The sequence below is a fragment of the Pempheris klunzingeri genome, chromosome 12, assembly GCF_042242105.1.
Source record: "Pempheris klunzingeri isolate RE-2024b chromosome 12, fPemKlu1.hap1, whole genome shotgun sequence".
Classification (NCBI taxonomy): Eukaryota; Metazoa; Chordata; class Actinopteri; order Acropomatiformes; family Pempheridae; genus Pempheris; species Pempheris klunzingeri.
In genome coordinates this window covers 25,881,389-25,899,781 of record NC_092023.1, presented here as the reverse complement: position 1 = coordinate 25,899,781, position 18,393 = coordinate 25,881,389, and the positions used below count along the sequence as shown (strand labels likewise).

Here is an 18,393-nt window from a genome sequence, read left to right as displayed (position 1 = left end):
AGCTTAGACAGTGGAGTGCCTCACTCCCAGTGCACTGTTGCTATGCTGCATCAAGTCTCACTTACTTGGCTTCCAGCCTGTTGTTTCAGCAGACAACAGCCTTGGATGGGAAAGCCATATTAGTGATGGTGTAGACAGCACTCCGCCTCTGGCATTCTGCATTATCAATGTGGGTTGCTCTGCGTGACCCTCATTATATTTATATAGTTTTGCATCTCTGTAACTGTATCAGTGTGTTTATATATATGTGTGTGTGTGTGTGTGTGTGTGTGTGTGTGTGTGTGTGTTTCCAATATGTCTTGCAGTGATATAGATGAGGGGGCAATGTGATAAAACATGAAAAAGATTAGGATCCAAGTCAGATACAGAAAACATACAACTACATTTGCTATACTTACTGATAGAGGCTGAGCTATTCATCTTTGATGTTTGTCAGTGTTTTGCAGTCTGACAATGAAACACGACCAGAGTGTATGCTAACAGCCCCCAGCTCCTCTCACTCTATCCATCTCTGTAAATCCCCAGGCTCTCTAACTTTTGGCTGTCTAAACCTTCACCTGCAAACGGGGATGAGACCTCGGTTCTCCAACCTGCCAAACAGTCGCTATCCACTGAGCCCTGACAGTGAAAAAAAAGGAAAAAGGAAGCTCCTTAGAATCCCCCCACAATCGCACAGGCTCCTAATATTAACACAACTCATCTTTGCTGTTTATGTACAATCACAAGGACACGAAGATATTTACGGTGCCACAGTGGCGACCACACGTAAACTCACACTGCACAGCGTACATGCATAAATGCGCACAAACATCACTCATATTTATGTACTGTAGGGTCCCTCTCTCCCCAGATGAAAGCACCTTATGCGGACTGCGCAGTTTCCCAGAATGCACGCTGACAGACCCGACACACCTGCCCACCACGCTGCCTATCAAGAATAACAAGATGACACGTTGAATGCCCACAACTGAGCTGAAGGGGCGTCTGCCATACTAAGTCACAAGCTATTGTCTGGTTTCAACACAGCAGCAAAAACATAAATATGAATTTAAAAATGACCTTGTGTTTTGTTTGATGCATGCCTCTATGCTAGCTCAGGAGCCAGCTCTAGAGTACTTAAGCTCCACCCAATAACCTACGAGCAATTTCCAAGAAGAATATTAGAATGTGCACAAGTGGTGAAGTAGCTTAAGCAGAGCAAAACACTGAATGGGTGATAATGCGGTCTGATATGTGTACTCTGTGCCACTGTCACCTCACACCTCATCATGAGAGAGCACCAGCTGGGAGTCCACCCACAGACTAAACACATGCAGGTTATAAGCTGAATGCCTGTAGGTGTGAATGTGTTGTTCTGTCTGCGGGTGTTAGCCCTGTGATGGACTGACAGCCTGTGTGGGTGCACCCTGCTTCTGACCCGGTGCACGCTGGGATGGGCTCTGTTCCTCTCACAACCTTGAACAGGACACACTATATTTAAAATGGATGTGATTTAAAAAAAAAAACATTACATTTGGCATTTATGGCGCACTAATCAACAACAAAATTAAAGAGTGTTTGTTACTTCCACCACAGAAACTCAGACTGCTTCAACAACAACAAAAAAAAAAAACACTGCTTGGCTGACAAGAGATCTCAGGCAAGTGCCGTGCAGAAATACCAGAGTGATGGACACTTGTGGTGACATCTAAGAGATTCAAAATACATGCCAACAATGCATCTAGAAGATTATCCCTTCAACTAGCTCAACAGTGAGATGCTGACATGAGCAGGAGAGTTTCATGCATTTCTGAGCGGTTTGATCTGCCGCATTATCTGTCCAGACACATGACACCGTGGATCTAAACAAGACCGTCTAATGTGCTAACTAGCTAGTCCCAAGTGATTGCTTCTTAGCCCACTGAACTTGGTGGGGAGGAAGTGCCAGCAGCAGGCTATGATTAGTCTGTCTCTCTTTGTCATGATCACAATCCTCTCCTAGTCTCTAGTAATGAGCCCTTTGCTTTGCTTATTCTGCTCGGCTTCTCTCCTGTCTGAAGCTGTTCCTTCCATGTTTCTTCTCCTCTCTCTCTCTCTCTCTCTCTCTCTCTCTCTCTCTCTCATGTTGTCTGCAGTCAAAGTCTTGCTTTACGGCGCCATGATGACCAAGATAACTGAGCCAAATCATGTGACGTGGGGCAGCATGAGGTGCCTCTCCATAGTGAGCCTGTTACATACCTAAGATAGCGGCTTTGAGAAGCAGGCAGGATTCTCGGGATGGAAGCTAAGCAATGTACCGCTGTGGACAAGGTCAGCAGGAAAATGGATTTTAGCCACCTAAAAAGGCCCAATCAACCTCAGATTACACGTGTAGTAAATTTCTATATGTTTTTATGTTCTCTGATGGTGAACTGATGCCTTTTCATTCTTTTTCCCTCTCTCTCTCTCTCCACTCCCTTCAAAACCACCAGACTCCTTTGACAAAAAATGTTTTTTTACTCCGTGAAACACAGGAGTTGCTGGTCTACCACTGCCTCAATCTACAAACTAAAACATTAGTTTGAATCTGAACTAACCTTTTAAAGCACCAAAGTCACACAATAACACAAACAAACCAACCAATCGAGGGAGCGGCCGACCAGCATCTCCTGTGTGCTGCCAGGTAAAATTATTCCTTTTGCAATGGAGTCTGATGGCTTTGAGGAGAGCGAAGAGAGAGCGAACACCCCTTTAAATTTCCCATCAGAAAGGGCTGTCTAACATCAACGCAAAGCAGGGAAAATATTCACAATATAACATGCACTTAAACTGATAGATTTTTTTCTAGTTGGGCCTTTTTTTATACATTTAGTACATTTTCCTGCTGCCCCCCCCCGGTCTAAAAACAGTACATTGCTTAGCGGCTGTGTCAGGACTTCCGCCTGTTTCTCTAAAGTGGGAGCGTGCTGTTGGTAAAATACTGACTATGAATGAGTTACACATACAACCCCATTTTAAAAAATGGAAGAGCTATCCCTTTAAGAAAAGTCAAACTGAGTGGAACGCAGTGCACACAGAACATCTGGCCGGCTGATAGGGTGCAGCCATGAGCGATGTCTGCCACCACAGTATGGTCTCTACTGTATGCCTCTGTACTGTATATTCCAGGGCCTGTAGGCTACGCTGATACGCCTTGTGTTTGGATGTTGGATGCGTGGGTGGAGGAATAGGTTCAGACAGAAGTACAGGGGTGACAGGGTGGCTTGGAATGAAGGACTCAAACCCTGTGGGGGAATTCGCCTTATCAGATCCTGTTTCATGACATGGCCTCCCTACAGACCTACCCCTCCCCCTATTCTTCTTCCCAATCTCCAATCCACACAAGGCATCAGTCCAGGCAGCACTTGCACATTTCACAACATATTAATTCAGTTGAACAAAACCCCTGCAGAGAGCTGAGTAACACTCACCCCTCTCCCTCTCCTTCTTCCATTCTTCCTCCCACTCAGCATTATAATCAACTCCAACCCACTTCTCACTCCTATTTCATTGATTCATGTCATTCTCCGTTCCCCAAACTCCCTCAGCTGGCCTTGTCTCTGCTGCAGAGGGATCCCTGCAGCCGTTGGCACGCCATGGCGCTGGAGCCTCACAGAGGAGTACAACACGTGCGTGTTCTGTATACACACAGGGAGCAATCTGTCGGAATATTCCCCATCCAGGAGCTTGTACGAATCAGCAGAGCAGAGTGAGATATGATGAGACAGGAGAGCAGCTCCAACAATGATTTGTCTTTTTTTTTGTTACACATTCACCCAAAACTGGCGAATAGATGATAAGTTTCTCTATGTGTTACTCATAATACTATATGATTTAATTTTCTTCTGTAAAATATCAATCAAATCAAAAGCATTTAATTACACTTGATGTGCTAAATGGGAGGACGCCTCCTTCAGGGACCGATTCCAGTCATGCCACCACAGTTACAGATGTATGAGGATGAATTTGTTATCCAACACACTACATGAAATAAGGCGGGTCCTCACTTGACCTTCAGAGTCAGAGATTCAAGCTTATTCATATTCAGATGACAACTAATGACATTTGCGTCTCAACTCACTGCCCCACATCCAATGGTAAACCATAGAAATTGGTTAACTTTCTGTCCTTACAGAGCTGAAATTCCACTGCTTCACAACATGAAGGCTTCAACTACGGCTTACCCTAATGATGTCTTTGGTGCAGTAGGCCATAAATCATACGAGGCACCCATTGTCTAGTGACAGGCTGCTGGAGAAAACAGGTAGAACATAAAGCTTTAGCTCAATCCTCAAGGTGTGCTAGAAACATTCGCTCCATACCGAATGCTTCGCCTGTCAAGTTGCATTAAATGTCTTCTTTTCTTCTTTTGCAGAGAATATTCATTTTTTTTCTGCTGTGAAATGGGATTTGAGGAAAGTCACTGCTGCTCTCATATACAGAGATTATTCTCTCGCTCATCAGGGACTTTCGAGGCTTCCTCGGACCCCTCAGCCACTCCACGCTCGGAGATGCAGAGGCAGGCAACCAGGCTGCCTTCCTGAGTTCACGTTGCAGGCTTTTGTGGATAAAAGCAGCTGTTTCTCCCTTTCATGCAGTCCCAGGCAGCTCCCCTAAGCCCCTCCACATAGGAGAATAGAACATTTACTGTCTTCATAAGCCTACTGAAGGCAGAATCTCAGAAAAAAAAAAAATGTGAGTTGTGACATACAAACGTGTCACTTTATTTCAGGTAAATCAGCAAGTGCAGATGTTATGTTACACTTTTGTGTGGTTTTGGCTACTTTGGTCTCATGTCTAACCTGAAACTTTAAAAGACAAGAAGCCTGCTGTAGAATCATCTTGGCAGATTGGTTGTAATTCACCAGTATAGGCTAAAAAATGAACATTACTGTCAAACATTTTGGAGGGATTACAAGGTTTTATATGCTTAACAATCCCGTTTTCTTAATCATTACAGACACAGATGTAAAGCGCTTTGCTACATTCCACTTTATTATCCTGATCTCATTTTCATTAATAATACATGCCGGCCAGGAAACTTTCTCTGCTGCTTATTGAATGGCCAGAGAGATATTTGTCAATGAAAGTGCTCAACCCCCTCACCCCCCCAGCCAATTAAACTGAAGTATTGCTCACTTTGCACTATCAACTTGTCATGCCCTATTACATCCACATTGCGTTCAATCAATTACAGCACCGGCACAATCAGAAATTACCCAGTATTCTGACTCATACGGTAAATGAACTGGATTATACATGTGAGCAGCATGTCCTTGTGTTAATTGCGTTCTTAACATCTTCACATCTCCTGCTGCTTTCACACAGGACCACTATCCTGAGGAGGTTTGTCACTCAGGGGGCTTGCTGCAGTACTGCTGCAAAGTGTGTGAAGCTTGATGTGGGTGCGCCTATTATTTGCGCTAACAGTGAGAACAGAAGAGAAGACGGTTAAACTCTTGACGAAAGAGAAGATACAAAATGACAAACCACATATGGCCACTAAACAACAGGCAGGGCATGATTCGAATAATGCAATTTGCCAAAGCATCATCATTCTTTAGTGACTTTTCAGAGTGATTAAACACAGCTTTTGTGAGCCTGCTGTGAGAGAAATTTAGCAGCCTGTGGGGAGCACTGAGGGCCTGCTTTCAGTCTGAAGTTTGGAGATCCTAACTTCCTCTCGTCACGCAGTTATGGCAAGATGGCTGTCTGAGAATCAGTCGTGGGTGATTGATTGAATGTGTGCATATTCTCCAGAGTGCGCTCAACCCTGCTGGGCCAGCAGGTCCCTTACTCCTTTCTTTTAATGCTAGAGAAAATTACGCCCAGTGCTGCAAGATAATGCAATTTAATCTGACTGCAAAATAACCGATGCAAATTAAGAAAAGAGTCCAAGAGCCATACAGTACAAATGGTACAGAATCATGTTAGCAAACACTGTGTCAAAACTGACTCAGTTTATTCCTCACTGACTCATTTTGAAGACTGGATTTGTCTGTTGTCAGTACAGACGGTGTCACGTTCACTGGATGGCTGTTTTTGAGAAGGTTTAATGAGTGGCCGAGCATTTTATGCAAATTCCACATTCTCCTTTCAGTCATATGGTTCAGACTGAAACATCTCAGCAACAACAGGAATTATCATGACATTTCACACATATAGAGATGGTCCCCAGAGGATGAATTCCAATGACTCTGGTGACCCCCTGTCTTCATCTCATCAGCACTTATTTCACTAAATCTGTGAAGTACTTACTTATCTTAACATCTACTTGATGGATTGCCCAAAAATTTTGAGCAGACATTATTGGTTGTCTGACAACAGCCAGGTTTCTATGCTAGTTTAGCGTAAATATTTTAACCAGATTTTCAAAAAGATCAGCACAAGAAAATAGGAATTAATGGGTATTTCTATCAACGGCTTTTACTCAAGCATTAGACATTGCTTAATTGAGCTAAAAAGCTGGCGGCACTAAAATAGAACCACGGGCAACATCTGAAATGATTGTTGTCGAATGTTTGCTAACAGAGTATAAATCAAATCCAATGAAATGGACTGAAAAATTACACTGAAGCTTAATGTTATGTTGACAGAAACTGTAAGTGTCATCCAACCAAAAACAGTAATCAACAAGTTAGATTTTCATTAAGGGAAATCATCAAAGATAAATTTTACGCCTCCATGGATAATCTAGTACTTAAAGCATCTTTTCCCTGCCCATTACAAAGTTGTACCGCTGCTGAGGAAAAAAAAAACCTCATTAGTTATGAAGAAAGACTTAACCATCCACAAAATTCCTATCAGCAGGATAATTAACTGTGTTTTCCTTTCAACGCCAGATGAAACAGAGTAACAAGCATGTTAATGGATGCCTCCACCAGACGTGTCCACGCATATTGTAAATGAAGGAAGACGCATTATGCAAATTTATGCTGAATTCAGTGCCACCATGAAGTAAACAATATTACTGTACTGACAACAGCGTGTGAGCTAAGAATAGTGAGGTTATCTCATGTTTATATATATATATATATAAAAAACTAAAAATGTAAATGTTTAATGATAGCATTGGGATATGTGGTTGAATATGGATAAATATTAAAAACAGACAGCTAATAAAAGCTGTTGTGCCAAAAAAAAAAACACACCAGCACTGCACAGCAGACTCAACAATGGAATAACAAAGATTTACAAACCCGAGTGTGCTGCGGGGCTGAAATTACTATTGACGTGCCAGAAACGTTTTAAGATCGACAACACATAGAAGTTTAAATGTCCTCACAGCTGTCCGGGTTAAAATACCCCTTCCACCCACCCCCAACTCTCAAATTAAAAGCTATCAAAAGTGAGTCAAACTGCTGACAAAGAAAATAACAGTGGAGCTTTTATGTCACATCCTTCAGGCTGAACATGAAATCAGATCCCCAGGGTGTTCCTGGGTTAGTCAAGCAGCACTTAATAGAGTTTCTTTTTAAAGATTTTCGTTAAGGAGCAAGATTAAGGCAGGTATGGAGAGGAAACTCTGCAGGGCAAGTATATTAAAAGACCAATTATATTCTAAAAAAGCCGCCAACCATTCATAATTGTGCAGATTAAGAATGAATGTTTTTTCTTTAATATTGTTTTTTGTAAAGTTTTGATGGGTTCATCATGGCGGAAGTTAAATGCTGCATTAAATCTCCACATTGCAGGGAGCAGACACACTCAGCCAGCTGGTAAGTATTTCTATTCTGCAAAAGAAACTCTGAAGGAAGGCCATTGGCTTAAAGGTTAAAACACGCGCTCATTGACAATACGCTGCTGAAGTAATTCTTGAGTTCAGAAGCACTAGAAGTGCACACCAGGCCTGGACATTTTATTTTGCTGAATGAGCTGGACGGTGGGTGTGGATGATTAGTGTGACTTTTATCAGATCTGACTTTTTTGTTTTCTCCTGTTAAAGGGCAACAGCATTATTCAAAACCTTTTACCAGCACACCTAGTGGTTCCAATTGTTTGATCTCAAAAACAGTGACAAGAGTCTTTGTGGAAGTCCATCAGAACTTCAATCAAGCTAATCAGTCAAATCCACCAAAGCAGATTCAGTAAAACCAGCAGACACTAAAAGCTGCCAATGTACAGCGTAATACAAGAGATACTGTGGAGTCAATAATGTGTTTGGTTGTTAAATTAAAAAAAACTGAACAAACTTGCTGAGGATATTTGAACTGTGTCTGTCCTTCATTGTTCCTTTTATTGTGGAGATCAAATAGTAAAACATAACTCCAGCCAATCGTAACGTTTTTGGGTTTTATTTTGGAAGTCACAAAGGTTTACACCTAACACTGTTGGGTATAAGGATGACACTTCTGGGGCGCTCTGGTCAGGCACTGTGGCTAACTATAAACTGGCTGGTGAAGGTCAGTAAAGTCCCCACACTGGAGGCTGGCTGCTTCTTCCACCATTATGTCTTAAACCAGTAAAACACTGTAGCTGATTTGAAGGAGCTTAATAAAATGTTAGTAATAATGTTGCTGTTGAGTACTTGTATATGATATATAATGAGCGATTGATTAGTTTTTATGATCATTTACTCATCACTGATGCCCAACACCATTCCCCAGGGGATTATTATACTATCTGAGCCCGTAAGAAGAATATGAACACACTGTTTATTCCATGCTGAGTGAAAAATGTGGAAAAATCAGAATAATCTTCTGGAGTTTCTCAACTTGAACTTCCTATGCCTTCAGATAATGATTCAATTTCACTCTCACTGTAATCTCAAACTTTATCCTTCGATCATCAAGTGAAGCCCGTAAAGCTTCAGTTTGTAAGTGGCTTTTAACCTTGAGAAAGAGTTTCCATGGTAGAGGGTGATACAATGTAAATCTCTATGATGTTGACTTTAGAGTCCTTGTCCGATGGGATAAGCTATCAGCTAACAGTAACATCCCTCTTAAGGCAAGTGTGTGCTTCTTTATTAAATCTTCTTTAACAAGCTGTGAGATTTCAGGAGCTCAAAGGGAGGCCAAAATAAGATCTTGGTTTGTGTTAATCAAAATGACACTACAAAGCGTTATCATGGTAATAGGAGCCTTATCCCTGGCTCCAGCTATATAGTCTTCTAATATAAAATGGACCTTGGAGCTTTAGAGGAGCTCATGCACAAATGCTGTACATCCAGGCTCCTCTCTGTGTCCATATCCAATTTTCCTATTGGATACGGAATCACTTGTAGAATTCATGAACAAATCACATCCAGATGCTGGAATAGTAGTTGGTGGACTTGAAGCGACTGTATTGACTTAATGCTGCCAAAGAGCTGGAGGCCTGTCTGACAGTATCTGTATGGTTGTGGTTAGAAAAAAGGTTGTGGCAAGTTGATAAGTTTCCAGTGGAGTTATGGTTATATTTATGCAGCTAAAACACTTGGTTAAAGTTAGGGGAAAACAAGGGGTAGGTCAAGAAAAGCAAATTATATTTGCAAGTCTATAACAGGGTGCAAACTCCCACAAGAAAGGAGGACAAAGTGAAAGCCAACACACCACCCCAACCTTCCATTTGGCTACCTAGTGGGCACATTATGTGCTGCTCTGGCACTGGACGTAAGTTGTGAGGTGCTGAATTGTCCAGTATGAACATAATTCCTGGGGATGGTGGGGCGGACAGGGCACCAGTTTCCAGGAGGGAATGTCAGCAACAGGATTAACAGAATAAATGCATGCAGGGTTATAAATTTGCAAATTAAATATATAAACTTCAAATGGCCTATGGTTAAAGCTAGCCTGACATCAGGCAGAATTGTCAAGTTGTTGCGCTCCATTTCTGCTCCACTCTGATTCGACCAAAGCTAGACTTTAAAAAATGCATCCATAAATCCCACATTTCTAAAGGGGAATACATGTCACATTGGTCACGAGCAGCAGGGAATGAAATCAACTCTGCATGCAAATGTAAAATAGACTCACTTTAGACGAATATGATTAACTCTGTCAAGAAGAGGAACTAAGTTCGGTCCCAAGTTTGTCAAAAAAATTCTTGGTCCTTTTTCTATGGTGGAAATGCCCAACAAAATACATTTTCCTCGACTTTCATAAGTCATAGAGCCGGTAAGTATTTGGATTGTTCCCCAGTAATCTGTTATAAGTCGACGACAAGCTGCTCTCACACACCTAAAGAGTCTAATAAGTACATTTAGCACCAGGTTCAGAAAATGTAACACTATAGTATAATCAGGTCTAAAGCAAGAAAATTCCTTGCTGAAGGAAAATATAAGTGACAATGGTACCATGACTAACTGCTGTGAAAAAGGAAATGGCAGAGAAGCCCAGCGGAGGGAAGATATTGTTTCTGATGGGGGACCTACAATTAAATGTAATGAATATAAAAAAAAAGCAGTTTTCAGTTCGCTTTGCTTCAGAAAATGATAAATGATGAATTTCAAAAAGGCGAGCCGAGGCAATTACTAACACGCACTGTAGTCAAGAGAAAAGTAGATTTTGTGAAAATTAAAAGAATCTCAATTGCCTCATTATTTAACTGTGAGGAAACCAAGGACCATGACACTGAAAAAAAGGTTCAGTTTTCTCTGCCTGTCTCCTGCAGACACAAGATAGTTTACTGGAGACGGACGAACAAAATGTAATATCACTTCATTGGTGCTTCATACAGAACCGTTTGTAAAATCTGACCGTGCAACAATGCACTGAAGTATTCAGTGAAGCTGAAAAACTACCTTTATTCTTTAAAGAAGAAGCTCTTGCTGGGCCAGCATCAGCTCTGCCACATCAGTAGTATTTTGGTAACCCTTGACAAGTGACATCAGTGAGCAGCCTCAAGCATTAACTTATCAGAAGCAGTAAAATTGAGGATCACTCTTCCAAATCAATCTGCCAAGGCACTTGTTGAAGTCCAATCTCATTTTCTTATATGATCCGAGTTCAACATACCTTCAAACCGCATGTAGAGACTTTGTGTGACTCCGAATTAACAGTGAAAATAATAAACTTCTCCAAACCCAACATTTCCTTTTAGTCCACAATCTAAAAAACTTGTCACTGACATGACGAAGTCATTTTGACAAGTGGCACTAAAACAGTTAATTTCCTATTCAGCACAGAAAAAAAACAAAGTGCACGTTCCAGTATTGTCTCAAACCATTTAATTCTCTCCATGAGTCTCTGAAATGTTGTCAGGTTTGAAACAGTTTGGTTATGTAATTATCTGAGCATAGGGGTAAAGTAATCTCTCCTGTGACAATCAATTGCTAAAAAAAAAACTGAAATAGCACGAGTTTCTATACAGGGGAAAGTCACGTCGCTCCAGTAAAAGCAAGAAAAGCATAGTGTAAGCCTTTAATCTGCCTGTAATAGGCTTCAGTAGGATCTTATCCATGCTTTCTCTAACCAGTGCTGTGAAACCATTGGTTCCTACTGTATATGCAGTATTGTGGTGTTACATATTATTTTGCCTCTATTGAGGGAGATTACATGTGAAATTGAGTCCTACTGCTTTGATGCTGGGGCCTGGATTTGTAGATGTGGGTTGTTGAATGACTTGCAAAGGAATGCAGTTATAGTGCTTTTGGTTAAATCACAAATATACCCCTCCTACCCAGAGGCTGTTTTCACAAATTCACAGTAAATATAGATAATTGTAAATTAAAGGAAGACTATACGGAACACTTAGTTTAGACACTCACTAATCAGGCTTTTAAGAGTTTGGTGCGTGGTTTTTGTTTTTCCACAACCAGAACCACAAGAGTGAATTCGTAAGGAATTATACTCTAACATTAGCCTCAAACATTAGCATGTGCAGCTAGCCTGCAAGCTTATTACAGGAGTAAATGTGTCATCTTCCAGGGCCAAAAACACCTTAATGGGGGGTTACAGTTGCATGAAAATAAAACTCTATTCTTGACTGGCACAGCCACTGTGTCTAATATTTCCTCACTGTGTGGAGGATAGTGTTGGATGCTATTAGGGTGTATCGATAACAGCTTTGACTTATTATCAAATTTGGGAAAGTTTAAAATCCAGCAACTCTAGATACCTGTAATAATGTTGTACAAAAACAACAAGGACAAGGCACCAAACAACAGACATTATCAAAATATACTTACTAATAGATGCAAACCTGACTAGAACAACAATATTAATAACAATACTAGAACAATATATGCACCAGGGAAGGGGGCACAAGGGCAGGATCACACAAGGGCAGGAAGTCAAGGGACCTTAAACAAGAGGGAAAAGTTGAGCAATAAAACAAGAAATAACAGAAGACACACAAATTAAACTTAACAAACTTAATGAAACATAACAATGAATCTCCAAAGCTCTCTGGAAGATGGCACACCAGCGGGTGTTTTGCATGCCAAAGGTGTGCTCTATGATGCTCCTAGCCTTGGCAGGGTCCTTGGCATGGTCCTTGGCAGGGTACTTCAAATTGGCCTGATGATTAAACTACAGGTAACATAAAATCTATGTGGTATTTTTAAATGCTAAGTAACAAAGTAACAGTAATGAATAATTCAGTCTGTGTGTTCTCACCCACTACAGGCTGGTGATGTGGCATGAGGATACTGCAGGTGGGTAACCCTGTCTCCAGGAAAAAAGGAGCCAGCTGATGACTGGAGGAACTCTTTGTTGATTTGAGACAGACACTGTGTTGACAATGTAAATATCTAGAAATGCCTTTGCTGTGACCCACACCCTGGGGTGCCACTGATGGGAAAAGCTTTCACTTCATGTAGCGCTCCTTTGTGTTTTCAGCAGGTGGGGGTATTTAATATGACACCTATTTATTGCACCTGCTGCACAGCAGAATGCCTCGTGGCCAGCCAGGCGAGCAAAGCCTGCCCCGCAGCTCCTCTGTCTCCTCCGACGTGGGGAAATGAATAATTTTGTGAAGGATGACCATCATCTCCTCTGTCCGCTAAACTGCAGGCTATTCTACAAACTGTTGTAACTGCCTCAGCGTGGTGAAGATGTCTGCTGTCACTCTGCATGAGGTGCCGCATGCAAGCCAGTAAAGACAGACAGCCACCTCACTGTAATGGCTCCATCCGTGTTGCTTTTGCCGAAGCGACATCTGGACCGGCCTGCTGATGCCAGGTGTCCCTGGAGAGCCTCAGGGCTGGTTTCAGGTCAGCCTCAGAGGAGAACATGGAGACGGTAGGCACACAGTTCACTTGTATACGCTTTACTCGTACTTGTGTTTAAAAAAATAAACACATGTTACAATTTATTTACATCTGCTTACTATTTGTTCATGAGCATTTTACCTAGATGCATTTAATAGTATATAATCTAAGATATATCTATATTTATTGTTCTTTTCACAAGTTCACATTACAAATGACTTATCATTTATTCCATTGTTCTCTGTATTGTCTCTAATATGAAAATGTCTAAAATGTCCATTTGTATTCCATTAATAGTTTTTATAATATTTCAATTCAATTCAATAAATATATATGTAAATATATCTATATATCTATATATATCTCCTGCCATTTATTTAAATGCCCATCTGAGGTTTCTTCCATTACTTCTTTTCCTACCAATGATTTTCCTTATCTTCAGGAAGGTTAAAGTCAGTGGGAGAGTGTTGTAATGTGGGTGTGAAAAGCCCACCGAGACATGTAATGGGATATTCACATAAACTTTACTCATATTGTTGTACAAGGCTTATCAAACCTGTTTTATCAGCAAATGTGAGTGTGAACCTATTTTGACATGAGGCAAGTGTGCAGAGTCTATAGTAGTTTAATGTGCTCAAATAAATCATCACTTTGTATCTACTGTATTGTATCTATTCTGTTTATTTTTATCTAACAAGATTCTCTGTCCATATGTGACTGTGTGTGTGTGTGTGTGTGTGTGTGTGTGAGTGTGTGTTTTCTAGTGATTTTCTAGTGAACCGCTCATCTGATCGACTTCACACTTGGCGAGTGTATTTCTGAGGACCCAAGGGAGTGCGATGTCAAGTGTGAAGGTGTTTTGGATCTGTTCTGTAGAAAACTACAAAAGCCCGGTCATGTCAGCCGGTCTTTTCATGTGTGTTTATCTGTGCTGTTACAGTACCGGTGCTTGGAGCGGCCAAAAAAGGATGCAAGAACACTAACGTAACAGACGTCCATCAAAATTCAGGCGGTAGCTGGCTTGACTGCAACTAGACAAAGCTGCTGACTGGAGAAAATGTCCACTAGACATGACGCTAATTTTGTTATGTTAAACGCCACTGACCTTTTGTCAGTTTGTTATAAAAACCGCTACCTGCAAAGGTGATGGTGGCACCATGTAAAATCCCACTTGATTATGCTAAAGTGTTAGTGAATTAAAAACTGCATCTGGAATGGGTTTAAGAAATAATGGTGATGTGCAGATATACTGATGCATTAGAAAGACTGTTAATTAAGAAAGTGTTTTGCTTTTTTTGATACACCATTTGTGTTAAAGTTAAGCTAACTGCTGCAGCTAATGTTAGCTGCTGCCTAACATGAAGTTTGAAAGGAAATTCCACTGCGGGTGCTTGGGTTTTTACAGTTTGGAAGAAATTAAGTATATTTTACAGATGCATCATATATATATATATATATATATAGAGATGCTTAATTTATGTACCTGCACAATTGCATTGTCTCACGTGACGTTACGAGTTCATTCTTCCAAGAACGACCAGTAAAAAGTTCCTCATACCAACAAAAAAACATTCTCTGCACTCTTGGGTGTGTGAAGCACTTTAACAACAGTAACAAAGGTGGATGGGCTCAGCAAAAGGTCAGTCAGATATTGCAGCAGTCACATTTATTGTTTCTGTTTATTTGGGTAAATAAAATATTTGAAATGTTCCATGTTGCAGGTTCACTGTAACTCTATTGGCAGGTGCTTTGTTTTTCCTCAAGCATCTTCTCCTTTTATTCTGTTGACCTTTAGCTTGCAAGACACCAGCCTCAAAGTGATCATCAGTTCAAATTTGAGCAGATGAATCAATACATTTTTCAAGGCGACTTAAATGTTTGTTCTGGACCATTGCTATGTTTAGTCAACAATCAGTAAATACTTCGCATGCCAGCCAAAGTCAAGGCTGGCTGCCTCAGAGGACAAACACTGAAGGTTTTTTTTCTTTAAGCTTTCTTTTGGGTTTTTTTATAACAAGCTCAGCTGTGATCTTCAGCCTATGCTCTTGAATTTTTTTGCTTTGTTCTTTTGACTCAGGGAGAAAAATAGGAAGTTATCTAGGGCCTGGATTGACACTGAAGCATGTGCCGACATGTCATTTTGGAATTCAGCCACATAGGTGATATATTGTGTCCTCAACATGAAGCACAACACATCAGTCTTCTCAAAGAGGCCATTCACGTCCCATGAGCCTTTTCTGCTGGATGAATGTGAGACTTCCATGACTGGTTATGAGCTTATGTTGCTTGTGACCTGACCTGTAATGAGGTACTTGTTTGCTGTAAGGTGAGGGTCCTGGCAGTTTCAGCATTGTCAAGGTTAGGGACAGTCGTCGTAAAGCTGCACGGTCAATAATGTGGCCATTTATATTAGTGGAAATGGTTGCAGTGCATTTGTATTACAGTGGCGGAGGGCAAGCAGTGTTTGCTAATGGGTCAAGATATCAAGGCCTCTGAGCTGAGTCCCTCATGCTGAATGCTGATGGACCGCAGGCCATGGTAAATCACCTTCATACTCACACTGTCTTGGAGATCATAGTAATTACATACTGAGTAATTTGTTACCATCTGAAATCATTGGATTACCATTTACATAATTAAATAACACAGGATTAGTTTGTTTATTAAGCCAACAACAGACCAAATTAGAAACAAACAAACAAAAAAAAAAAGATTTGTTACGTTGGCGGCCTGTCTCAATGTGCAATAAAGAGATGTAATTGAAAAGGACTGAGCGTTGAGCAGGAATAGCATTTGTTATCCATAATATGTAATTTAAGGATAAAGGTCTGTCTGAGTCAGAATCTATCCTGCACACATGCAAACATTTGATGTTGAAATGCTACAAATCACAAGATAAAGAGGCGACTTGTCACTAAATTCAAGTTGAATTTTCAAAAACACCCCCTTTTTATGGTGGGCTGCACATCTCTGCACTGAGACACAGGAAAACAAGACGTTGTTCTATTTTCCAGTCGCAAGCAGAAACAGTCAAAGTCAAAGCAGCTGAGCATCGCAAGGCGAAGCTGCACACTGAACCGTTTTCTTTTTATTACAAATGAGAGTCCGTTACCCTCAGAGGTCTGCATGTAGGGTTGGTCTGCAGAGACTGCCATTTCTTATTATAACATCATGACATGTTATTACTGTATATGTATGTATCTGAAAATAGGCTTTCACATAGATGTAAATGACAACCTGCACAAACCCTACCTGCAAGAATACATCGTCAGCAAGACTTTAGACTCTACAGCAATGATATATGTTTAGCAGGTATAATGTTCACCATGTTAACCATCTTAGATTAGCATTTGCTTATTAGCACTAATCACAAAGTACAGCTGAGGCTGATGGGAATGTCATTAGTTTGACCTGATGACGACACTAGAGAAAAGAGTATGGGGTCAAAGTTTAAAAAGGGAGCAGAGACCACTCAGACCTTGTCTGAACAGACCCAGGTTAATTAGACCTGACCCTGAATTACCTGAACATGCCCAAATAAAGAGAGAACGTCACCTCTGCTAGCAGCATGATGATACATGTCACCCCCCCACAGTTTCTCTCTGTCTCAAATCAGAAAACATATTTTTCTCTTGCAAAGTTTCTGTCGTCATGTCATCAGCGCTGACAGCATATCCGCTTGAATCGATCAAATTGACAAATAGAACAAAGACCTGCTGCAATACAGTTAGAACCCACCAATTACGCTGAATATATATTTGGTAGTCATGTTTCTGGTCTGGCTTGTACAAATGTTCCTAAGGCTTTCTCTGTGCCCACAGTATAGTGACTACAGTGTCATTACACATCGGAGACTGACACAAAAATAACACAGATCAATGCAAAGGTAATCTGCATGGGTTCTTTGGAAGCTCACAGGTTCATTAGATGAGATCATTTTGTCTAGCATACGGTATTTACACTAAAAGCATATGCATATGGAAACATACTGTACTAGTGAGGCAGGCAACCTGCTGTAAGCACATTAATCCCAGCTGATGTTGATGATGTGCAAAGAAGCGCTGCACTACACAGAGAATATCTTACAGCAAGATTCAGCGAGACCCAGAGGGTTTGCCTTATCTAAAATGTGCAAAGTGCATTCTGTGCTTTGAAAATAAACTGCAAGAGGAGGAGAGGGTTCTCTTCACGGTAACAGACAAATATGCACCAAAACATCCCATCATTCTCTCTGTATGACCTCTGCAGGGATTATAACACCAATTGTATGCATTGACTGATACATGTGATGCTCGATCCTTCCTCATCGGTTCTGCTCCGCATCGCCGTGAAAGTTGCAGCGGAATCTCAGTGCTCTTTGTCAGATGCATGGGGAGTTGCCATTGAGTATTGATGGTTTGGGAGAAAATGATACAGCTGAGTACCTCTCTATCTCCTCTTCAGCTCACCTCATGCGTGCTTCCTGCCTCTTTAGATAGCTGTGTGGCTGGTACATCGTAGCTGGTGCATTTCTACCTCTTACCTGCTAATGAGGAGGATGGTGAACACGGTCCCCCCAGATACGGTGAACGCCATGGCTGCCGAAGGATTGGAGACGCCACGTGGAGTTTATCTGGAATAAATGATCACAGAGGACAATAACATGCAATTTAGACAGATGCAGATGATGATAGTACATAAAGAAGATACAGAAACGTTGTTCCCTGTGAAACCAAGCTTGTTTGATACGCATCAGCAAGGATGTGAGATAACACTAATTCAGTCACTCCTACATCTTCCTTTTTCAGGAGCAGTTTTCAAACTGAATCAGCCGGCACACATCACAGATGGTCTGTGACCCGTGTCCTATCTTAATATTTACAGTCTGCAGTTCCACAAATGTTTTTTTTACTGAGATGATTTTTACTGAGGCGATATCTATCACCCAGGTAACGGCAGTTCTCTCACCGACACTGAGACGTAGGACAATTCCCCTGGACTTCTGAATCAAACAATAGGAAGCTACAGTCCTGACATGCCTGAGGAACATTCTCTCAAAAGCTCAATGACCTCTTGTTGCTCATTTCAGCCCAGCTCCAAGTGCGGCACTGTATGCTCCAGACTTGGGTGGAAAGTAATAAAACATATTGCAGTTTCCTTCAAAGAGAATCTTCTTGTTTCCTATCTCTCTCTCTCTCTCTCTCTCTGTCTCTCCCATACATCTTTTAGGATGAAAGCAGACAGAGAACCCTCAGAGACCAGAATGACTTAACCACAGAGACCTGTCT

The 18,393-nt window shown here is 41.2% G+C and overlaps 1 protein-coding gene across 1 annotated transcript in view; it reads right to left on the bottom strand.

Moving 5' to 3' along the window:
• Window positions 1-17,701, bottom strand: part of LOC139211340 (gamma-aminobutyric acid receptor subunit pi) — a 30,761-nt gene extending 13,060 nt beyond the window's left edge. Inside the window, exon 1 of the mRNA XM_070841631.1 lies at window positions 17,649-17,701. Within this exon, the coding sequence (XP_070697732.1) occupies window positions 17,649-17,701 (53 nt within the window). The remainder of the gene's footprint in view (window positions 1-17,648) is intronic.
• Between the last annotated feature and the right edge of the window lie 692 nt (window positions 17,702-18,393).